The sequence below is a fragment of the Odocoileus virginianus genome, chromosome 5 (assembly GCF_023699985.2).
Source record: "Odocoileus virginianus isolate 20LAN1187 ecotype Illinois chromosome 5, Ovbor_1.2, whole genome shotgun sequence".
In the NCBI taxonomy this organism is placed as follows: domain Eukaryota; kingdom Metazoa; phylum Chordata; class Mammalia; order Artiodactyla; family Cervidae; genus Odocoileus; species Odocoileus virginianus.
This window is the reverse complement of record NC_069678.1, coordinates 70,177,094-70,202,362: the sequence shown is the minus strand read 5'-3', so window position 1 is coordinate 70,202,362 and position 25,269 is coordinate 70,177,094. Positions and strand designations below refer to the sequence as shown.

The window sequence follows — 25,269 nt, the reverse complement described above, 5'->3', positions numbered from 1 at the left end:
TTTCTCCCCGAGAACAGATCTCGTCTCGTGTCCCCTCTGTTGAGCTCACTCTATCCACATGAGTTCTGCCGGCTGGCTCCTCGGGCTGGAATCTGCTGTACCCAGGTGCTCTTGGCACCCTGTTTCAGCATTATGCTGGACTGGACCCTTCCTCAGCCCATCAAAACAAGAGCAGAAGACCCCAGGTCCCAGCTCTGCCCACGTTTGCTCTGCCCATTGCAGTGACCCCGGATGTGACCCTCAAGTTAGCAATGAAGTTCTCGTGGCTCATCCATGCTGCTACCTCCCCATCCTCCAATTGTCTCACCATGTGTTGGCCAGGATATGCAGGAGGAGGGGTTTCCCCTGCTCGGCCCAGGGAGGGCCTTTTGTCTGACCAGGACAGAGTCCCAGAGTCCCTCCCCACTCCCTGTTACAGGCCATAGCATCTCAGCCCATCCCTGCCTTCAGTTCAACACTTTCCCTTGTGGCTAGAACCTAGGTATCCTGACAGCCCAAGCAGCTTCTTCTAGCTGCCTGCATTCTGACATCCTGGTCCTAACACTGTACATTTCAACACAACCTATGGGTCAAGTCTAGCTCTCCTGCTAGTCTAAAAGCTCAGCAAAATCATGGATTCTGTCTGCCAGTGAATTCAGCTGTGGAACAGCTGCCCAACTCTCACTGTACACTGAATTATCTGGTAGGCTTTTTAAAAGGCCAATCCCAGTGATTTGCTTTAACTGTTTTGGGCTGAGGCCCCGGGCTTTGTGTTTGTGAAAAGCTCCCTGGGTGATTCTCACGTGCACCTTGACAGGAGCGTCGTGCACCTTGCCATCAGTCCCACCTGAGTACAGGCGCTTCCTTAGTCCAACCCCACCTCACTGTGCCCCAGGAAGGTGGGGACTTTAGCAGCGGTGGGTCACACCCCAGCCACAAATTAGAACCACCAGAAGAGGAGAGGGTTTAACCATCCTGATGAGGGTCCCTTCCCTAGAGTTTCATGTGAAGGTCATATTTGGGGTCCTAGCGTCAGTAGCTCTAAAGATCCCCAGTGGTTCTAATGCCCAACCAGGGTGGAAAGGCTCAGCTCTTAAAAGGCTCCAAATGGCCAGGGGCTCATATTTTTTTCCTCTGAGACAAAGAAGGGAGCTTTATGACAGTCCCTGGGGCTTGAGGCAGAGGACTGGGAAATAACCTAGAAATTCCCCTGGAGATCCACATCAAACCTTGACCTAGAAACACACCTCTGGAGGGTGTGTGGATCTGATGTGATCTGGCCCCAGAACCAGCCCATCCAGATGGTAGTTCCCACAAACGACACTGGAAACGGCACCTTTCAGGACAGGGACTCCGTTCCCCTGGCAGGGGGCACACTGGCAGGGGCTGACTTCCTTCTGGAACTCCTCCAGGGCCTTCTTCATGTTCTGCCTCACTGTGCTGGAATAGGCAAAGTCCGAGGCTGTCACCAGTTCGTACAGAGGCATTACCTGGGAAAGGAGCAAAGGTGTTGATTTCAACAGAATCCATTGGTCATATAGTAACAAAAGCCCAAAGTAAGGCTTGATAGGAATGGGCAGGTTTGGTGCATGCAGATCACAGTGGATTCATATGGAACTGGATGGACATCCCATCCTTTCTCTTTCCCATCCCACCCAATAGCCACAAACAAGCCCGTTCAAGTTCAGGTCAACAAGCACTTGCTGAATACTTTCCAAGTGCCAGGCATGAAGCATAGTAAGGAATAAGATAAAATCCCCACTTCACTCCCCCAGAACTCAGAATCTAGAGATACAGACATCGTACTAATGGATACTTACAGAACGGTGGTTACAGGCAAAAGTGGTAACTTATAATGGGTAGAGAGGAAAACGAAGTTACTCACTCGTGTCCAACTCTTTGCAACCCCATGGACTGTAGCCTGCCAGGCTCCTCCGTCCATGGGGTTTTCCAGGCAAGGATACTGGAGTGGGTTGCCATTTCCTTCTCCAATTGCAGGACAGTAACCAGGGTAGAGAGGAGCAGCTGGTTAATCTCTCTTTGGTGGGAAAGGGGAGGCAATTTGCAAGCTGCTCTTTGGAAGTATTATAGGAGCCCTGTTTCAGCAATACCCCCCACCACAAACCTGTGAAAATCCTTCATGTCATGCAAAAGTCACCATTAGGGAAACTTCCCCCGAGCTCTGAAGCTTCCAGAACACCTTCCTACTATGAAACACTCAGCATACTGTCTATGCTACTCATCCAATGCAAATTCAACCTCCTTTCTCCCTGGTGGTCAATGTTTTGGGCTGAAGTCCCTTTTCCTTCATCTCTAATTAGATTGTAAGCTCCTGAAGATCAGACCTATATACTGCTCAGCTGTGTCCCCAGGGTGCAGGCCCAAGCTTAGTGAGAGCGGCTATAAGAGCGGGTAGAAGGATGAAAAGGGAAGGGAAGGCCTCGTTAGGGTAACAGCAGCTGGCATGGAGGCCAGGGTATGGCAAGCAGAGAGAAAGATGCTCTCAGTGGGCATGGCAGTATCTGAGAGCAGGAGACCACAGATGGATGTGGGGGTGTTTGCGGCCTTGGAAAAGACAAAGTCCAAAGAGGTAGTTAAATATGTTCAGAGCCTCTTGGCTCAGTTTCAGCTCCAGGGTCAGGTTCCTGGCCAGATTTTGTTTGTGATCCTGCCCTAATCCGGTCCTGGAGAGTTTAGGGTCTGTCTAAACACAGGCAATCATGCCTAATAGAAGCCTCCAGTGGGAAGAAAATTGCTTCCATTTCTTAATGCATCTGATGCTGACCTTCACTCCAGTGGGCAAAGCAAGGCCCCTTGGTGGTCCCATTGTCTCACCGTTTTGTGGTCAATGAATTGATCCAGAGGCTGTTTGCAGAATGGTCCAGCTTCTGGCCACACATGGTGGGTAGGCGGGGGTACATAGGGGGTTGCTGTACACCCACAATAAGCTCCTCCAACAGCCTGCTCTCCCTGCCAGAGCACCTCGAAAGGCTGCTTTTAACCTGCTTTTGACCTACCAGGCATTTTCCTACCAGCTCTGAGATCTGCTTCAGGAGATAAAGTCAGTGGCACTTCCACATATACTGTGTGCCAAGGGCTGTGCTATGATCCTCCTTCACCTTCGCACGGGAGCAATTACCAGCGCCATTTCAGGTGAGGTTAAGTTGAAGAATGCATTGAATAGCGCTGCCAGGATTCTAATCCCAAACCTGTGCTTCTCCTACTAGTTCATGAAAATTGGTGATAAAAATGGTGATTATTCTCCTTTCCAACCTCTATTCCAGGGTTCTCCAGGACAGTTTGCCTTGGAACTTGGCAGCAATGCCTCAAGATTCCCTCCACAGTTCCCTTTTTAACTTAATGTGGCTCTTGTCTTTTTTTTTGGTTTGCTGGTTCCTTTTTCCGATCTTTTTCTCTTTTGTCCTCTCCTTCTTTTCTCCCTTCCTCCCTCTTTCTTCTACATTTCTCCCCCAGACACCCAATCCTAACTGCTCACATTGATCACTGGGTCCTTAGCACACCTCCACTTGTGAAAACTGTTGATTATATTGGTGGTGGTTCAGTCGCTAAGTTATGTCCGGCTCTTTGCAACCCCCTGAATTGCAGCACAACAGGCAGGCGCGGTCTATGAAACTCCTTGCAGTTCCCCATAATGGACCCTGGTGATTGGCATTCTTGATTATTGTCACAGCTAGCATTCATTAGCTGCCGAACTAAAAATATACCTATCCATCCTAACCTTCACAACAATCTTAGGAGTCAGGTAGACTTCTGTATCCCCAGTTTACATAGACTTCTGTATCCCCATTTTATAGATGGCAAAGTGGAGGCACAGAAAACTTAAATTTACCAGACTAACACTCAGTAAGCAGCAGAAGATATGAATTGCTACCACTGTGGTTTGTGCCCTTTCAGAATATATTTTTGGAAGGGTAGATGGACAGATACTTATACCAAATTGATGGCATAAGAAAAGCACATGTTTACATTCCACTTTTTTCACTTAATATCATATTCATAAATGTTCATATTATGAACATTTTCCTATGCTATTCAATAATCCTTGATAAAATGATTTTCATGACTACAAGGTATCCTGTTGTACTGGTGAACTACGATGTATTCAACTATACCCTGTTATTGAATCTTCAGGTTGTTTCCACTTTTCTTTTTCCCTTTTGCTATTACAAATATGGTTGTCCTCCCTTATTAGTCAGGATACATTCCAAGACCTTTGATGATTGCCCAAAACCATGAAGAGTACCAAACTCAACACATATTGTTGTTTCCTATACCCATATACTATGATTAATTTAATTTATGAATTAGGCATGATAAGAGATTAGCAATGGGAACTAATAATAAAATAGAACAATTATAACAATACACCGTAATATAAGTTATGTGAATGTGCTCTCTCTCTCAAAATATCTGATTATACTGTACTTACCCTTCTTCTACTTGTGATGACATGAGATCATAAAGCCCTAACATGATCAGATGAAATGAGTAAATGACGGAGGTATTATGACACAGCATCAGGCTACTGTTGATGTGTCATCAGAAAGTTCATCTGCTTTGGGTGGTCCTGGATTACTGAACCATGATCATGTTAGGGGTTGGATGTCAGGAGCAGATGGTGTTGATGGCTGGGGATCCCAGGTGGGGATGCAGTGGGACAGTGCAAGATTTCATCACACTAGTCAGAATGGCTTGCAATTAAAAAGTTTAAAATTGTTTCTTTCTAGAGTTTTCCATTTAATATTTTCAGACCACAGTTGATGATGAGTAACTGAACCTCAGAAAGCAAAACTTCAGATAAAGTGAGATTACAGCAGCATAAAATGAGGCGGGTCTTTATAGATACATCTTTATCAACTTTTAAAATGATTTCTATAGTCGATTTTTGCATTTAGGGTTATTGGATCAAACACTGTAAACATTTTTAATGTCTTGAATATATACAGTTAAATTCTTTTCCTAAAGGGTTGTACCATTTTATAGTCCTATTTCATAATATGAAAGTTTCCATCTCATTGCTCCCAATAAGGTTGAGTATTAAAGATTTTTAATCATCATTAATCTGATAGGCAAAAGATACTTTGTATTGTTACTTTTTCATTTTTATTTCTGAGAAGTTAAAATTTTGCTTATTTATCATCTGAATTCTTCTGAGAGTTTTCTATTTCTTTGAGATATTTTTCTTATAAATAGTATCATTCCTTACACATGAAAGATTTCACGTGTGGCAAATTATTTTGTTGTTGTGTTACCTTCCACTTAATAATATTTGTGGGTTTCCTTATTTGAAATTCAGAATTTATTATTTCAAGTGAGATCTGACAGTCTAAGTCCGAAATATCTTACTGATTCATGCTACCACGGCATCTACATTTTAAACCTTCTGTTGATCAGAGTAACTTGCTTTTAGAGAATCTTTGAATAAGTTGCTTCAGTAAAGTGTAATGGTCATAATGACTGTTTACCAAACGTATCAGCTTCTTTTCCTTCTGGGCACTTGGCAGGACTGCTTTTCCCTGAACCATCCTTAAAGGAAGGCTTGCAATGTGACTTTTTCTGAGCTGTGAGAGGTAAGCAGAGGGAGCATCCCTTCCAGGTTGAAGCTCTGGCAGCAAGTGTGCTGAATTCTCCCATTCCTTTACCAACGCTGTGATGATGTTGGGAGCACACGACAAGATAAAACCTCCACTGCCCAGATCCCTGAGTGATATTCAGAAAAGCCCCTTTACCAGTACACTCTGGACATGACATGTGACTGAGCAATTAACTTTTGCTGGATTAAGTTGTTGAAATTTGAGGCTGTTTCACGGTGGCATAACCAAGGCTCTCCTGATGCCTCACTGAACCACTCACCACTGTATTTTCCCTTCTACACTTGGTCATGCCACGTTCTGTACCACGGACTCTCCATAGCCTGAACCCCAGACCACAACCTAGCCACACCAACCACAGTGGATATGTACACGGATGACAGACTTTGTGACTAAGGTTGCCAATCAAATATAGAATTCTGAATTAAAACTGAATTTCAGATAAGTAACAAATGAAATTTTAGTATGAAGTGAAAAAGTGGTAGTCACTTAATCATGTCTGACTCTTTGTCATGGACTGTAGCCCGCCAAGATCCTCTGTCCATGGGATTTCCCAAGCAAGAATACTGGAGTGGGTTGCCATTTCCTTCTCCAGGGGATCTTCCCAACTCAGGGATTGAACCCAGGTCTCCCGCATTGCAGGTAGATTCTTTACCATTTGAGCCACCAAATATGTCCCATGAAATATTTGAAAGATGCTTATCCTAAGAAAAATATTCTTTATTGGTCTGAAGTTCAGAATTAATTTGACATCCTCTATTGCCAGGCTCCTCAGAATGTCTTGGGGAATTTTTTCATCCCTTAAAGACCATCTCGTTGGGATACAAGCTTTCTCCTTCATGGCTGTCACTCCACAATCTTTAGGCATTTAGCACTATGAAGAATTCTAAGGTCAGTATGACTTCTATTTTTGTAGGATCTATTTGTTCCTCAAAGTAAAAAATTTCACCACGCTGTTTTCAGTATTGTTTTATCTTCAGTACTTTTGCCTGCTTTTCAATGAGATGTTCATTTTGCATTATCAACTCAGGGAAGTTTCCCTTATTATGTGCTTGATTAATGCATCTTCACATTTAATCCTGTATCCTTCTCAGGAAGAATGCTCTGGGTTTTAGATTTCCACTTCTGTACTCTCTGTCCATCATATTTCTTTTATATCATTGCTTTAATCTCTTTGTCTTTTGCTTCTGCATTATAGGAACATTTTTACAGCACCTTCCACATCACTGACTCAATTTTCTGCAGTGTCAATTCTGTTCTTTATAGTTTCCAATGTAGGTTTTGAGTCTACTATTGTGCTTTTGGCTTCCTATATTCAGCCATTTCCCTTTTCATCTGATTAGTGTCTAAACATCTCAGCCTCTATTTTTTAGTTCATAAATTCTTTATTTTCTTATAATCACAAAGCAAATATATTGTAAAATTTACTTCTATGCTTAGATGTATGCTTGTCTATTTTATCTTGGATATAATTTCAATCTTTTGTGTTCAAAATTGTCTTTATATATGTCCAATGATTTCTCTACCTCTTCTCTGAACAAAGCGCCATCTCTCTATATCTAACGTTCACCAGTAAACAATGGGAATGGGCTCTTCTCTGGTCTTCTTTCCTGCCTGCCAGGCTCCTATAGGAACTGTGTTTTCAGATATTGATCTTTAAGACTGGTTTATGTACATGAGCCTTGGCCAATACTCTTGTGTCTAGGAATTCCTTATCGAGTGGTCTCTGCTCTCTTGGAAAGCAACTGCTGCACCAACTACCTGGTAAGCCGCTTCTGCAGAGAATTATTTTGAGATAATATGAAGTCATACACAGTTTTCTCTTGCCAGAAAGAATCTATGACTACAATAGATGTTTCCAACTCAAGTTATGGATATATAGGAGAAATGCATAAAAGACTTCGACAAATTCACCTCTGCCACTGCTGGAAATGTCTCTGATTTTCTAATCTCTCCCCTTTCAGTCTCCACAACCCTTCAAAGCACTACACTGATGGTAGATACGATACTTTCCAGGGCATCACACATATGCTGGGAAGCCTCTGTGCCATCGCTAAAGTGCCACATCTCTCAGGATGGTGGCAGGTCTGAGATGCTTAGAATGCTAACATGTGCTCTCTCTCTTTCTCACAAACACACACCACACACATCCCATTATCATATCCCATGCTGCTGGATACTTGACATTCTCAATGCCCATGATGGTACTTCCAACCTAAATGGATAGGTAACCAGAGCAATCCATTAATTCTAAGTTTAAAACAAAATTAAGGTAAGATATCAGCAAAAAGTAAAGACCAGGGGTCTATTTTTCCATGAATTCTCTTCTCTCCAATGCTTTTTGGTGATACCAACCAATGTCACCATGTCATCAGCCCATCTCAGATTTCTCTAGAGCCTCCAGCAAGCTATGGCTCACTTTACCTTTCTCAGTGCTTGCCAGCAACTAAGCCCTAAGTGTCACTACTGAATAAGTGGCAGAGGAAAGAGTTTGAATGGCAGCCTTCTTGTTCTGCAGCAACCATGCAATTGACATATAAATAAAGACACTGGAAAACTGCCAAGTTGGGGAACTGCACAGCCTCTCATCAGAGCTCCAGCCCCTTAACTCCTCTCCTTGGCTGCAAGAGTAAATCTCTGGAGGGTGGATGCCGGACCATCAATAATTGTACAGACAATGGCAAGAAGAGGGCAGTGTAAGATGTGATACAGACACCGTGCTGAAGTACCCACAGGCAAGGACCAACCCTGCTGATGTGTATGACATTGCTGCTCTAGCAAACGTCTTTTTAGCTTAAGGTTGTAAAACTGCCATTGTTTGGGTGACAGGTGGTTGGGATCATTATTTTCTATTTACAAAACCTGCAAGAAAATCTGCAGGGGAGGGAAGAGGTCAACTTTTCAGGTCTGGACTCTTGAGCAGTCACAGACAGATGAAACCTCTGTGACCTTGATTTTTTACCAGCCATAAAATGGAGATAAGCATACTAAATTTGCAGGCTCATGAGAATTAGATGAAATAACATTCCCAAAGTCCTTGGCAGAGTATCATGAACATGGTAGGTGCCCAAAACGTGTTAGTGATCACCATTATGTATTATGCTGTCCTGTAAGACAATGATGCACACATGTATCTTACTCTTCAGCATAGACTGCGTTTTTCATCCTTGCACCCTCCTCTGTTTTCCTCCATCACATCACAGGAACTTAGCAACGACTTGCTGGTTGCAGGAATGAATGTTTAAATGAACAAAGACCTAAATGAGGGATTCCCCAATAAACCGCAAACAATATTGATTTAAGAAGCCTGGAAGTAGAAGCCAATTGTTAACTTACTTGGACAACTTGGGAGCCCAAGTGAGAGGCAGTGAGGGGTCTCTAGCTGGTGTTGAGCAGTATATCACAATCAGTTTACGCTGGATACATTTTCTACTATAAGGTATCTATCTCAAGGTGAGGGTTTGTGTCTTACTGAGTTCTGTATTCTATACCCCTTCAGAAGCTGTTTTCTTAATAGAGGAAAGGATGGTGGGGTGGGCGCGCGTACCTTCACTTTGATGATGTCGGGATTGTATTGCACTGCCTCTCCCCATTCCTGCATCAGGTCTGCTGTTGGCAGCTCTCGATACGCCAGGGCTGTGACATACTCACTCGCTCCTCCTCGTACAAGGACCACCAAGTCTTCCACCATGCTGTCCTTCTTGTTTCTGTCTGGAATGGATACGGAGCCCTGGCATGTCAGGGGATCCATTTTCACACCTTGAAATTTGCTGCAGCCCACCTGACAACCTGGTAACTATAATGTTCAGGGAGGTCGCCCTGGAGATGTAAGTGGGACAATACTCATCCCTGCCAGCAAGGGAGTCACAGTGTAAGCGCAAATGGGCACTTGATCGTATATGACACAAGCTGGAGACAGGACAAGAAAGGGACATTTATTTTTAGCATCTGTAAGTGATGGTCGCTAAGTGAGTCTATGGAAAATAGCTGCTAGATACATACATACATACATAGGGACAGATGCTATATAGGTAAATAGACAAAGATTATTCATCATTTATGTATCATTCACTAATTTAATGTTGTACGTGTATTAACTCATCTAATCTTCAGTATGAAATAGGAAGTATATAATCCTTCCTTTCCAGATAAGAAATCTTAGGCACTAGAGGGATAGAATTTACTCACAGTACTGTGCCCAACCTTTGAACTATATCACTTCATTGTCTCATATGACAAAAGTGGGAAAATCTATAAGGTGTAAGCATGAATGTAATAGATACTCACCAAATAATGTCTACTGTTTTTCTTTTCAATGTCTACTCTTATTATTTTGACTTCTCAAGCAATTTCCCAGAAAGCCCTCAATTATATCAGTAAGTCATTCCTATTCTAATTTTTCTTGTGCCTGATGCCAAAGAAACTGGTATGAAGTGACTATTCCACTCTGAGCTTGCAGCTCTTGAGCATCATACAAAAGGAGTCTTATATACTACTGGTCAGACTGTAAATTGATACAGCCATTTCAGAAAATTCTCAGTATTACCTAGTGTAGAATAAGTACATACTCTACAACCCAACAATTTCACTCCTGGGTACATTCCCCATAGAATCCCTTGCACATGTGTGTCAGAAGAGTGTGTAAGAATGTTCACAGTGGCTCTGAATATGATGGCTTGGCACAGGAAATAATCCAAATTTAACAACAGAATGAACAAAGTGATATATTTATACAATAAAATACTATGCAACTATAGTTTTACACAAAAACATGATATCAAAGAAAAAATAAAAAAAACCCAGAACTGGAAGATTACATTTCATCCATATAAAGTTCAAAAACAAGCAACTCTAAGTCATTGTTTTTATTTAGTTGCTAAGTCCTGTCCAACTCTTTTGCAACCCCATGGATTGTAGCCTACCAGGCTCCTCTGCCCGGGATTTCCTAGGCAAGAACTCAGGGTTGCCATTTCCTTCTCCAGGGGATCTTCCCAACCCAGGGATTGAACTCGCATCTCCTGCATTGGCAAGCGAATTCTTTACCACTGAGTTACCAGGGAAGCCCAACTCTAAGTTATAGATGCTAGCAATACATGTAGGTGGTAAAACTATCATGAAAGGAAGGACATGTTTAACAGAGACTTCAGGATGGTGTTATCTCCAAAGGGAGGGAGGAGTTGTAATTGACAAGAGTCCTGGGGTACTGGGTAATGCTCTATCCAGTAACTTGGATGGGGGGTTACTTTACAAGTTTTCTTTGAAAAGCATGTATGTTTCCCTATGTAGGATGCATGTTCCAACCCAGCCCCACCGAAATAAACAAACAGTATCCACTGCACATCAGTCACAAGAAACTCTTCTAGACCAACAGTTCATTTTGTTGTTGTTTTATTTTATTTTGCTTTGGCTGTGGACCTCTTCATTTACATATGATCATAGAAATAGGGACAAGCTTAGTCTGTAGAGCAGATGAAGGAGAGTAACGCAGAGTGCAGAAGAGCTTGGGACTAGAGCCCTGCTGATCAGCTTCCCTCTCCTACTCTACTTTCAGTGTTGATTCCCAGCTCCCCTATGTGGCCACCAAGATCTCTGCTCCCAGATTGGCTCTAGCACTCACTCCTAGTCTCACATGTGGACTCTGCTACATGACTCGTGGCTTTGCCTGCTTTTCTAGTTTCCATCTTGCCCATTGCTTCAGGTAAGGACTAGCTGCCTCAACTATATCCCCCACTGCCTCCACCTGGCTCCTACCTCTCCAGCCTAGAGCATCCTACCTCTAGCCAGGCCCACTTCTGGCCCCCAGAGCAAATTTTCATTGTTAGATTTTTTTTTTCCCCTGCCTAAAGGCAACCTTGATACCTTATTCCTCAAGTTGCCATTCAAATGATCCCTATTCCAGGAAGCCAGACTGAGTTTGGTGCTTATCACTGCCCTGTCCTTGATTTTTTAATTCTTTGCCTACTCATGTGAGTATCATGAAGATAGGAAGACCATCTAATTCATTTCTGCATACCAATACATAGTAGGAGCTAGGTAGATTTTTATTGAATGAATTAGTATTTTAATTGAAATGCCTTGGAATATTCAATCTTTAGCTTAAAGAGTGACAGGTCTGGGCTGCTGGAGAAGGAAGGATGATAAGCAGAGAAGTCACATGCCCTTGCCACTCACCTTTTATCTCATTGAGAATGTGACTGCACTTTGCCTCTGACACACCCAACTTCAAATAGACCACTTTTATGGCGGCGCCGATTTTAAAATCATGTTTAGCACAGGTCTGGACGTCCTTAAGAGAGTAATCTGAAGGAAGCAAGAAAAGAGGCTCATGACCTAAAATGGCAATTTGTCCTGGGCCTTTTCCTGCAGTCGATCCCTGATGCCAAACCCTTCCTGGAGGCTCACAGGGACTAAGGTGTAAATTAACGTGTGGCCAGACTAGGGACAAGAAATGCAGCAGGCAGCTCCTGGCACCAGGGCAGAGACCCCATTCGAGATCAGCATCAACTTCCCCTTTCAGCCTCTACAAATACTCAGAGGGTTTTTTGCTGCTCTCCAAAGACAGGATGAGCTCGGAGTCACTTTCTAAAAACATGGCTCCTTATCAAGTCTCTAGGCATTGATGCAGTGAATAGAGGCTGCTGTGAGCTGTCCTCCTTCTCTAATCTTTGATGTAGTCCAAACAGTTACTTGATCAGTTGAGATAATGTTTACGAAATGTCTGGTATAGTCCCTGGCAAAGAGAAGGACCAATTTCCCTTATTTTGTCTTCATTTCTGGACCATTTTCCATCCATTCCTCTCCAGTTCTCCCCAAGGCATTTTCCCATCCTGGGCTTGCTGAAGTCTTCCATATGACATATGAACACCTTTCTAGAGCACTTGAGGTCAGGGAAGGGAGAGGAGAACAGCTTTAACACCTGGGATTACTAGAAACGTGGATGTGGATCAGTTTTCCCCAAAGCATGTTCCTTGAAACATGAATCCCATGATGATATCTCTTATATATCTTGTAAGAGCAAGAATGACAAGAAACCAGGCTTCTGCAGTCAAGTCAGTGTGATAAATGTGGTATCAAAAGTGATGGAGAGGTCACTTGATTTCAGTATGCCTGTGAAACTCTCAAAGTGGGATCTATTATGTTTCCACAACTTGATCATAGAACCTTTCTGTAGAAAGCAATCAGAGGAATTACGACAAGTACTTTTGGAACCTCTGGTACAAAGGAGGACAGTACCCTTAATCTTGGCAAGACTGAGAGAGGTCACACCGACCTTAATTTACCTTATATGCCTTCTGTCCTCTTGCAAGTTCACTGGACCTATAACCGAAACCTGGCTCTGCCATTGTATCCTGGGTGGCCTAGGGCAGGTCACTTAACCTGACAAATGCCATACTGCAGGAAAGAGTACAGGATTGGGAGGAAGAAATCATACTTTAGACTCGACATTGATTACAACTAGAAAAACCCATAATATCTGTATGGAGAATGAATTGTGGAAGGAAAATGGGAGTTGAATATTAGTTTGGAAGCTCAGATAATCTAAGACATTGCTGCTGAAAGTGTGGTTTAGGAACCAGCAGCACTGGTATCACCTCAAAGCTGATTGAATGGTGGAGTCATTCTGAGATGCGGATGACTACAGAAGAAACATGTGAAAGTTCTCCTTGGGGGCATGTTAAGTTTTTGATGACATTCAAGACATTCAAATGGAGATCTCAAAGAGGCATTTCTACATGAGCTCTTCGGTACACAGACGAGATCCAGGACAGACATATACATCTGCATGTATAAAGCATTTAGAGCCAGGAGATTAGATATTATTGTCTAGAGGGAGTTATGTAGAAAACAGGACTGTCCAGAGAGAGGGCTGGCAGAGGAGGACCACCATCAACATATCAACAAAGGATGAGGAATCTGCAAATGAAACTGTGAAAGGAAAACCAGGGAGGGAGAAGGAAAACGGGAGCATAACTTATAACCCCTCCCCCAACAAGGACTAGAAGCCTCCCTCCCTGTTAATTCATAGTTCCATGTGCCCCATCAGTAAAGACATGGTCCTCGGGCGGCGTACCTCCTCTCTCCATCGCCTCTTTGTTCATGATGAGTGTGTATTCATAAATGCCCCCAAGCACGGCCTCTGTGATGTAGTGGGTTCCAAAATCACGGAAGAGATCTCTGTACTCCCCGTAGCTGTATTCCAAGGGCAGCCGCTTGACTCGCTGAAGGAATTCGTGATGCAGCATGAGGTTTCTGGATTTCAGCTTGTAATGTGCTACTTCAAGGTCAGAGCGCGCATGCAGGAATTTGCTTTTCTAAATGAAAGACCAACAAGGGAAAAGCAGACCTTTAAAGTTAGGAATCTGGAATGAGAAGATGAACTTTGCAAATATCATCCGGTGTTCTGGCCAGGGGTCATCACTCATGATTCCTTTAGGAGACCTGAGGGAAGATGGCCCCTTTGACAAGCCTTCATTTTCCAGAAATATTCTGATGTCCTTTTTGGCTTGGAAGAGCTTGCTCTTTGCTCATTTCCTTACAGTGGCAAATAAGAAAGAAGAAGGAAGGGAAGCAGCAGCAGACAGGGCGGGCAGCAGCAGGTGCCTGTGCACCATTCTAAGGGGAGACGGGGTGTGCTGACTGGCAAAGGCAACTTCTTGACTGATGCTTCTTTTTTTAAAGAAAAGAAGAAGTGTTAGTTGCTCAGTGGTGTCCAACTCATTGAAACCCCATGGACTGTATATAGCCCACCAGGCTCCTCTGTCCATGGAATTCTCCAGGCACAATACTGGAGTTAGAAGCTATTCTGTTTTCCAGGGGAGAAGGGAATGTTACTGACCCAGGGATTGAACCCAAGTCTCCTGCATTGCAGGCAGATTCTTTACCATCTGAGCCACCAGGTAAGCCTCTTTTAAAGAGAAAAAATGTTTATTCAGGGAGCTATACACTGCACAGCCGAGTGTGGGCCATCTTGGAAGGCAAGAGAAGCCACAGGAAAAACACACTCCACAGACAAAGGATGGACCATCTCAGGTGAGAGGGGGCAGTTGATGCTTTTTAAACTCTGAAGAAAAGGTACTCAAGAAAGAGTAAAAGCAATGTTTTAGGAAGGCTGGACGCTGCAGTGCATGCCAAGGGTCAGCAGACCACAGCCTGCACACAGGACCTGGTATTTGGATCTGCAATCCAATTTCACTGCAATGCAGTCATGCCCACATATCTGTTCACTGTTCATCACTGCTGTCACCCTATGATGGCAGAGCTCTGTGGTTGCTACAGAGACCCTTCAGCCTTGCGAAGCCTGAAATATTTACTCTTTGGCCCTTTACAGAACAAGTTTGGTGACCCCTGGTGTGTGGAAGAGACTGAAAGATGGAGATGCTAGCTGAAGGGCAAACATCCAGGGATGTTAATGTAACCCGCGGTGAGGCGTTCGTACACTGCGGTGAAGGCTGGGGAAAAGGTGAATAATTAGGAAATGCACATTCCTCCTGCATCTTAAAACTCTCAGCCACCTTGACCTGTCAGCTCTCTAAGTCATGCCACCTCTGCTCCCTGCCCAGCTCCCCCATCCTAGTCCTGCCACAGCCATCCATGACTCCTTCTTCCTCATCTTTCCAACTTTGCAGTCGCTAGATGCCCTGTTCATGGTCTTTCTACATATTTTAGTTTTCCTCTTCTGCTTGGGTTATGACAAAAGCTTTCCAACTGATCTCCTTTCTCCCTTTAGCTGCCCTCAGCGCTCCAATCAGAGTTGATGTCCTAAAAACTGTTAATACCATTAAATCCCACTCTGGGTTTAAAACAAAACCAAGCATTGGCCTCTACATTGCCCAAGAATAAAATCATTACTCCATTACTCTGAAAGTAAGAATGTCACGCTCTGTCCCCCAATAGCCTCCTGGCTTCAACTTGTACAACCATGACATCCACCCTCCACCATACTGTACTTTTCTCTACCACCTACATCATACCTCAATATCCATCTAACATCTTACTCTTCCCCACATCTGTCATTCTCTTGTAATATAATTTTGCACATGTTCCTTCTGCCAGACATGCTCTTCCCTCCCTTTTCTGCCTGGCACACACCTTCTCATGTTTAAAATTTCTGCTTAGCTGTGCTTTCTATGTGATGGCACTCTTGAATTTCCCTGACACTCCACCTCCCAGGACTGCACTGCATGTTGCTTATATTTCCTTTATAGAATAAACCATGCTGTATTGGGCTTTCCCAGTGGCTCAACAGTAAAGAATGCACCCGCAACACAGGAGCCACAGGAAACATGGTTTCAAACCCTGAGTTGGGAAGATCCTCTGAAGGAGGGCATGGCAACCCACTCCTGTATTCTTGCCTGGAGAATATCATGGACAGAGGAGCCTGGTGGGCAAAGAGTCAGACACAACTGAAGTGACTTAGCACACACACATGCATGCTGTATTACAACTGATGTCAAAATCAGGACTGTTACCTGCATACATGTTTGCTGCTCCTACTAGACTGTGAACTTGAAGGCAAGAATTGTGTTATACTTGTCTCTAGGTTCCAGGTATCTAGTTTAGTACCTAGCATGAGGTAACATTATGTAACTGGCTGTTTAAATCAGGGAGCTGGGAGGGAAGGGGAGAGAGATGGAAAGAGAAAAGGAGACAAGGATGGTACCCCTCTCTTTCCCTCCAAACAAGACAAGTTCCTTTTTAATCAGTCCTGTCCTTTACCACTATATTTTAGTCTTGAGCACTTACCAAGTGCCATCCTGAACCTAAAGATGAAAGAAACAGCCTCTGTGCCTGAGGAGCTCACAGCTGAGAAGATGAAGAAAAGCAAGCAGAGACGATTGCAGTCTAATTCATGCTTATGGCTCATTTTCTACTGGGTGGTAATTTGGCAGCAGAACTTAAGCCCCTCACCATTCCTTTTTTCTCACATAAATCACTGTAGACTTTTAATTTCCTCCATGTTCCTCTCAGATTAGTTTTCTACTACATCATGCCCATGCAGCAAACTCTCAGTGACCAGGGAATAAATACACCTGGTCCTTTCTGGAATCCAAGGTTTTCCAAGCCCTCCTGTCACCTTACTTCCCATTCCAACTGCTCCCCTTCCACTAAGTAACGTGCTTTGACCTTCACCTTATGGGCAATAGGGAACAGATGATGCGATCAGGTTAGTATCAGAAAAGCATTTTTCTGGCAGCACATACATTTGAAGGGGAAAACTGAAAGACAGGAGTCTTATTAGGAGGGCTGAAACCAGAGGTGAAAGGGCCTAGGCTAGCGAAGATGTAATCAGAGTTTGATTAAAAAATATTGGATAGCCATATCTCAGTCAGTAAAGAATCCACCTGCAAGGCAGAAGACCTGGGTTCGATTCCTGGGTCCGAATGATCCCCTGGAGAAGGAAATGGTGATGTACCCCAGTATTCTTGCCAGGAAAATTCTATGGACAGAAGAGCCTGGTGGGCTACAGTCCATGGGGTTACAAGAGTGTCTGACATGACTTAGCGACTGAACCATCACCACCGAGACATGAAAACAACTTAATGTCCATCAACAGATAAAAGGACAGAAAAGATGGGGTACATACATACAATGGAATGCTACTCAGCCATAAAGAGAACAAAATAATGCCATTTGCAACAACATGGATGAACCTAGACACTATCATACCAAGTGAAGTAAGTCAGAGAAAGGCAAATAACCATATAATACCACTTATATGTGAAATTGAATATATATATGTATATATATATCCCTGAACCACTTTTTTATAGAGCAGAAATTAATACAACATTGTAAATCAACTAGACTTCAATAAAAAAAAATAAAAAAGAAATATTAATGAGTGAAAGATCTGGTGGCTAACACAGATGGGCTTCCCAGGTGGCGCTAGTGGTAAAGAACCTGCCAGTCAATGCAGGAGACATAGAGACATGGATTCAATCCCTGGATCGGAAAGATCCCCTGGAAGAGGTCATGGCAACCCACTCCAGTATTCTTGCCTGGAGAATCCCACAGACAGAGGAGCCTGGCAGGCTACGGTCCATAGGGTTGCAAAGAGTCAGATACCACCAAAGTGACTTAGCATAAACCACAAGCCATATGTGGGAATAAAGAGAAAAGAAAACCAAATACGACTCAGATATTCTTAGCCTGGAAAAGCAGAAGGAAAAGAATGCTATTTAACACAGAGAGCTTGGGAGGAGGAATTTGCTTTGGAGTGTCTACAAGGCATCTGGATAATGATACCCAGAAGAGTGGGTGGAGCAGGTCTGAGCTTCCCAGAAAGGACAGAAGTGGTGGTGGAGGCTCATGCTTGCCCTGATAGAGGAGCAGGGTGAGTAGAAAAGGACACTTGGGGTGGGTGGCTATAGAGGAAGAAGAAAGGATGACCAAAAATTAAATAGAGAACAAGTGGGGCTGTTAGAAACCAGGAAGAAAACTAACTGATAAGGAGCAGAAAGCAACCAAGGGAAACAGGAATGTGACTCCATCAACAGCTCCAAGAAGTTGGAGATGAGGTCTTGGATAACATTCTGGAGGGGAATTTCAGCTGAAGGTTTAGAACAGAAGTCAAGTTGCTGGGAGTTGAAAAGTCTTCAGAAATAATTTAGTTTTGGCAAAACTGTGCTCCTTAGTTTAATAAAAAACAAGTGAAAAGCTTATTAGTAAATAAGAGTACAAAAAGAAATAAGAAAATGAGAGTACAGAGAGAACTATATTCGATATCCTATGATAAACCACAATGGAAAAGAAGGTTTGATTCCTTCTTTTATATATATATAAAAGAAAGTGTGTATATATATATACACATATATATGTATAACTGAATCACTTTGCTGCAACAGAAATTAGCACATTGTGAATCAACTATACTTCAATAAAAATATTAAAACTGAAAAAATAACACAATACTGTAAATCAACTATACTCCAATAAAATTAAAACAATTTAAAAATAAAAACAACGCCATACTAAAAAAGTAGAGTAAATAATTATAGAAGGCCACCACTGGCTGGTCTTTCTGAAAAGTAAAGTTAATGTAAGACCAAGGTATTTTTTGTGAAAAGCTTTTCAATGTAACAAATATAATTGGTTGTCAGGACTAATAGCAATACAGTATACAGACATCCGTGGACGTGAAAATTCAAAAGAATACATAGGAATGGAAAAGCAAGCAAAGGGTACCTACCGTGTGAGAGAATCGTTTGATCCTACTAATAAAATGTTGGCCAATATTACTTGTGCTGCTATAGCCAAGTTCAAATATTCCAGTAAGTTTCAAACCCAAGTTGAAACTAGACATGCTAATTGACGTCCCTGTGACGTTACGTTCGAAATCTGAGTACGATTCATATTCTGTCAGCGTAAATTCATATTTGCCTTGGGTCTGAAGGAAGAAGAAAACAAATGTTCCATATGTCATTTGACTCACATCAGTTCAATTCAAATCAACAGACACACACTGTACTCTCACTATGTTGCAGGTACTAGACTAAGTACACTGGATGCAAAAATCTCAGAGGCACACATGTCTCCACCCCCAGGGCTCTTGATCCAGCAGGAGAAACAGATGTGCCCAGCATGGTGAGCTGACACTCAGAGGTGGGTGCTTGATTTGGGTTTCAATGGGCAGAAATGTAGGAGAACACTCTAGGCTGTGGACTTGGGTTCAGGCAGAAACATGAGAGGGCAGGGTGGGGCCAGAAACTGCAGGGGTTGAAAAGGCGAGTGTGGCTGTATCAGAAGATTAAGAGTGAGGAGAAGACAGAGGGTCCGTGAGAGAGGGGGCTGGCATCCAGATACTGGGGCTTTGGGATGACTTGCTGAAATGTGGACTTAGTCCAAAGATGAGAGGAAGAAAGCCAACAGAGGAAATTGGCTGAGCACCGGGAAATCCATGACAGAACGAAGAGCGCTTGGGTTGGAAGGGATGGATCTGAGGTCAGAGAGACAAAGCGGTGCAGAGGAGGGGCTCAGTGACAGCTCACGAGGGGCTGGTGAAAGGTCTTGGGATGGGGGATGGGGGTGGGAAGACGCAGGGACAGAACAGCAGAAAGCCTTTGCGAACTCAGAGGAGCTGTTTGCTGGAAAATGGGTGCTCATGGTGCTGTGCAGAGGGAAATATCTAGGGCGCTGCCTCGGTGGCCCCCAAGTAACCAGCCTCAAATTGTTTTCACCCCATCCCACTGGCTTCTGGATGCTAGCAGTCCCCCATAACACTTCAGTTTCTGAGGAAGAAAAGCAGATGTGATTCCGAACACGGCCTGGAGTGAGAGACCTGAGGTGGGATGCACCATTTTCTCACTGTGCAACCCTGGACATTGGGCTTAACCCCTCTGTGCCTCAGTTTCTTCCTGTATAAAATGGAGACAGTAACAGTTCCTGCCAGTGGGGCTTGTTCTGAGGGTTGAGTTTATGTGGGTAAAACACTGTACAATGCCTGCCATAGTGCTCCAAAAACAGCTACAGGGAGAGGAGACTCCGAGATACATATCCTGCCTGGGTTACCAGGAGGAGGAGAAATGTCTGCTCTGAGATTCTCCTTTGAAAGTGGAGGTCATGTATGGCAAAACCACTACAATATTGTGAAGTAATTAGCCTCCAATTAAAATAAATAAATTTATATTAAAAAAATAGAGATACAAAAAAAAAGTGGAGGCCAGAGGGATGGTGCTGGTCAACACGGGGGAGGGTGTATTTGTCCCGAGACTCATTTTGTAATTTTTAGCCAATAACTGTGTGGGGGTGTGGAGGAGACCAGGAAGGAAGAGAAAGGAGAGGTAGCAGCTTAACATTCAGGACTATACCATTTTATTTTTATCTTATTTTTAAATTTTTATTTATTTATTTATGTATTTATTTGGATGCACCAGGTCTTAGTTGCAGCTTATGGGGTCTAGTTCCCTGACCAGGGATTGAACCCAGGCCTCCTACATTGGACATGCAGAGTCTTGGGCATTGGACCACTAGGGAAATCCTAGGACTGCACAATTTTAGACATGAAAACAACCAACCTGGCTGTCCAATCCAGTCCTCTCATTTTACAGATGAGGAAACAGGTCCAGAACAGAGCAAGAATTTAGCCTAAAGTACAATGGGGTCCGGGGTACAGCCAGGCCTGGCACCCAGATCTTCCCCATCTGTCTTACGTGTGCATTATGCAGTGACATAGTCTACTCTGAACCCCACTCCCTGTGAGACTGCTTTTAAGTCTTTGTGTTAATAACACAGGCTTATCTTGGTAGAACATTTTTTTGGGGGTGGTGGTGGTACTTTTTTTTTCTTTTTCATTTACTTTTATTTGTTGGAGGCTAATTACTTTACAATATTGTAGTGGTTTTTGCCATCAAGAAAAAAGTCAAATAAATAACTTAACTCTGCACCTAAAGCAACTAGAGAAGGAAGAAATGAAGAACCCCAGGGTTAGTAGAAGGAAAAAAAACTTAAAAATTTAGGGTAGAAATAAATGCAAAAGAAACAAAAGAGACCATCGCAAAAATCAGCAAAGATAAAAGCTGGTCTTTTGAAAAGGTAAATAAAATTGACAAACCGTAAGCCAAGAAACAAAGGGAGAAGAACCAAATCAACAAAATTAGAAATGAAAATGGAGAGATCACAACAGGTAGAATATTTTATAACTTACAGAAATGCTTAGAACAATGCCTGGTTCTAATAGGCAAGGACTTGATAATAACAGAAGTTGATTCCTGTTGTCTAGCTGTCTCTGGATGCTAGAATTCTTGCATGTCTGTCATGATGTCTCTAGCATCACCAGGCATCTGGGATATCGATATCTTTGCCACTCAACTGACTACATTCATTCAAATCACTGACTGACCAGTGATTCCAGTCACAAGGTTAAGTTGCTTGGGTCACTTCCTACCCCACTGATATAATTCTTTGGGGCTTCTGTGGTGGTTCAGACGGTAAAGGATCCACCTGCAATGCAGGAGACCCAGGTTCGATCCCTGGGTCAGAAGTTCCCCTGAAGAAGGGCATGGCAACACACTCCAGTATTCTTGCCTGGAGAATTCCATGGACAGAGGAGCCTGGCGGGGCACAACTGAGCGACTAACACACACGCGCATGCACACACACACAGACACACACGTCTGCATGAACTCTGGAAGTCTAGCTAGCAATTCCCAGCTGTAATACCAATGTTTATATATGAAAGTCTATGAAATCTTTCAAAGGCAAAATAAAGGACCTACAGTGTCTATATTTGCTTTTGATCCAAATGTGAAACTGAAGCTACAAGTTATAAATAAGAAAGCAAAAATAGTTTTTTTTCATTAAAAAAAAAAAGAGTTAACACTTCCTGAGACTCACAAATAAACCAGGTATTGTGTGTGTGCCAAGCATTTACACTCACTTAACCCCTCTGTGCAGGTAGAACCTTTAAAATTCCAATTTAAAGATAGGAAAATGGAGGCTCAGAGTATATAACATGATATAGATGGTAAGTTGCAAAGACATCTATGAGATTCTAAATCCTAAGCTGTGCTTGTCTCTTTATGGCATTTTTGCTATTGTCATTGGTATAATTATGCTACTACATATCTGCACTGCCTCTACTATACATAGCAGATTGGCATCACCACTGTGTTTGGAGGAAGCAACCACCCATCTTACATATGAAGAACTGAAGCTCAGAGAGAAAATGCGATGCATTTGAGCTGGCCCAGCAGGGGGCTGCTGACCAATCTGGACCCATGCTTCTGGCTCCTCTGCCAGGGTCCCTGCCACGGCCCTGAGGTGGCTTCCTGACTGGCACATACCTGTGGAGTGAAGTTTTCCACGTTGTATGGTTTCCGAAACCTCGTGTTGAGTATGTAATGGGGGGAGCACACACCGGCGTAATACCTGTGATCTAGAACCGGGCCCTCCAAGTTGTTTGTGAACAAATTAATCCTGCCGGGAAGAGGTGGAAAAGGGGGTGAGGTGAGGATATAATCCCAACTGGTGAACCTACTCAAGGACACCCAAATTCCTGGGCACAGCACACGTGGCCCTCAATATCTGTTGAGGCTTTATCCCCTGCCACTCCCAGCCACAACCACAAAGCCAGTCCCCCACTATCTGGAGGGGTTCTCCCTCCAGTCCGTTTTGCTCCTTCTCTTCTTGGCAAGGGCTGTTCACTCTGCCTAAATATCCTTCCAGCCACTCATCACTTGCTTAAGTTGCTCAGCTGTGTCTGACTCTTTGTGACCCCATGGACTGTAGACCACCAGCCTCCTCTGACCATGGGATTTATTGGGCAAGAATACTGGAGTGGGTTGCCATGCCCTCCTCCAGGAGATATTCCTGACCCAGGGATCGAACCCGAGTCTCCCTGCAATGATAGGAGGATTCTTTACCGCTGAGCCACCAGGGAAACCTTACTTTCTGCTTTATCTCTTACTTATCTTTCTAGACTAAGTTCTTTTGTTGCCTGTGGTGGGAAGCCTTTGCTGACACTTGTACTAAGCTGCATTAGAGGCCCTTATTAGATCCCATGCTCACCCCATTAGTGCATTTATTGTTCTGCACCTACTGTAGTTACCTTACAAGAATGGTCTACGTGGGAGCTGAGAACACAGACTCTAGAACCAATGCACTGGCACTCACAAGTTATGTAACCTCAGGCACACCAGTTAGCCTCTGTACCTAGGCCTCCCTATCTATAAAATGAGAACAAAGAAAATCCTATCTCTTGGAGTGCCTGTGAGGATTACATGTACCCATATTTTCTAAGTGCTTAGAACATGGCTTGGTCTGCGATAAAGGCTTATTATTATTATTTACGTGTCTGTCAGCTCCCCAAGGTTCTGTGCTCCTTAGAGATGGTGGTTTTCCTTTTAGTTTCTGTATGCCTCCCATCACAAGACACTAAATTAATTCCGATTTACTGAGTTTCTAACTGGAAACAGGCACAGTCACGGATGGCTCAGGACATCACCTTATGTAGTGTGCCCAAAGCCCTGGGTAGTAGATGTCATTATGTCCATTTAGAAAGGATGAAAACCTCATCTCTACCTCAACGTTGTTATTTCTCACCACCTCCTAAGGCAAGCCTCCATTTCCGACCTGCTTTGACTATGACTGACAGCTCCGTTTCTTTTGTTAAAAGGAGATCTGTCTCCTTTCAGTTTCTGCCTATTGGTCTGCTCTGCTCCTACCAGAATCATTTCAGGCTGTCTTTCCTCTGATAGGGTTTCATGTAGCATAATAATGCATATTCATTTATTTTCTTTAATACCATAATAATCAATTACACATGTTGGTTCAATGAATCCTTAGGCATTATTACTATACCCTCTTAACAGATGAAGAAAGTAGACATAGAGAGGGTGGGGCCAGGACTCAACGTCTGAGCATCCCAGTCTAGTCAAGAGCAGAGTCTGCTTTCTTCCCACCACATATTGTGCCTCTCACGTGTTAGCTTATTACCATGGCATTAGCTTATTTATCCCTCACAGACCTGCAAAGAAGGGCATGACTGACTTCTGTCTACAAAGGACAAAACTAAAGCCCCAGAGCCACGCTTCTGCCCCTCTTGCAGGGTCCAGTTGGCTTCTGCTGCTGGCTCTGTATGTCCACTCTGTCACCCCCTTTGACCTGTGACCCCCCAGGAGCTCTGACTTCCCAGACCTCAGCTTCCTCATCAAGGAGATGGGGCTTAGCATCACTAGTGTCTAGGGTGGTCCTGGGAGGAGGTTCTCCCCACATGAGGAGTCTGTGTCTCTAACAGCATCCTTTCAGGATGGAGACCTGATGTTTGCTTAGGAAGAAGGAGAATGCCGACCAGGGCCTCTCTGCTCCCCACGCTGTGTCGCGTACGTGATTTGTGAGGGGAAGCCCTGACTTCCCCCTGGAGGCTGACAGGCTGCACGGCGCGGCAGGAAAGGAGGCTGAGCGCCGGGCCAGTCAGCCCCTTGTGATCCCTCACCGCCCCAGAGGATTTAACCAGACTAGCCGCACGCACACTGCCCGCAGAGCCAGGCTGGAAATGCACCCCTGCCCTGGCCGGTCACGCAGTGGCCTCTGCTCTGGGCCAGCCTCTCTGCTGAGGCCTCGGGATAGAGAAGCAGATAAACCTCCCTGGCAGTTGTCAACAGCTTTCAGAGGTAATGCTTAGAAAGCGCCTGACACGGTCACAGAGCAGGCATCAAATAACGCTTCCCCCAGCCCTCGTGTGGAGCCTCCACGGCCCCCTCCACGGCTCTCTCCTCAGTGCCCCCTCCCTGCAGTCACATCTGGTCCATCTGCCGTGGCCCGTGCTCCCAGAGCCCCCGGGTCTGTGGTCAGGAAGCAGCTGCGAGCACCCACTAACACATCAGCCTTTTTCAGAAAGGCACAGAGGAGCCGCTCTGTCTACCGTTCCCTCCCTCTCTCTTCTCCAGATCACATTTACTTGTATCTTCTTCCCGCTCCACAACAGAAAGAAGGTAACTTACCCACTGGCCAGGCTGCCAATGGCCCAGTATGGCTCCATTTCCTGCTGACATTTTTTATAAATCTTTCTACAGTTTGCCTCATCTGACTGGTCTCCACAGTCATTGTCCCCGTTGCAAAGAAGTCTTCGGTTTATGCACCTCCCTGGGAAGGAGAAATGGGGTTACCCACAGGTTGAGGCCAGGAAGGGGGGTTCACATGGCTTGAGACCCACCATGACCCAGATTCTTGGCTGCTCTGT

General features: G+C 44.0%; 1 protein-coding gene across 1 annotated transcript in view; it reads right to left on the bottom strand.

Annotated features, from left to right (window-relative positions):
• Window positions 1-25,269, bottom strand: part of C8B (complement C8 beta chain) — a 42,027-nt gene that overhangs the window by 4,957 nt on the left and 11,801 nt on the right. Inside the window, exons 4-10 of the mRNA XM_020904597.2 lie at window positions 25,031-25,172; window positions 22,373-22,505; window positions 18,781-18,978; window positions 13,663-13,903; window positions 11,763-11,891; window positions 9,139-9,302; window positions 1,316-1,469 (exon numbers count right to left, since the gene is read on the bottom strand). Coding sequence (XP_020760256.2) covers window positions 1,316-1,469; window positions 9,139-9,302; window positions 11,763-11,891; window positions 13,663-13,903; window positions 18,781-18,978; window positions 22,373-22,505; window positions 25,031-25,172 — 1,161 coding nt within the window. The remainder of the gene's footprint in view (window positions 1-1,315; window positions 1,470-9,138; window positions 9,303-11,762; window positions 11,892-13,662; window positions 13,904-18,780; window positions 18,979-22,372; window positions 22,506-25,030; window positions 25,173-25,269) is intronic.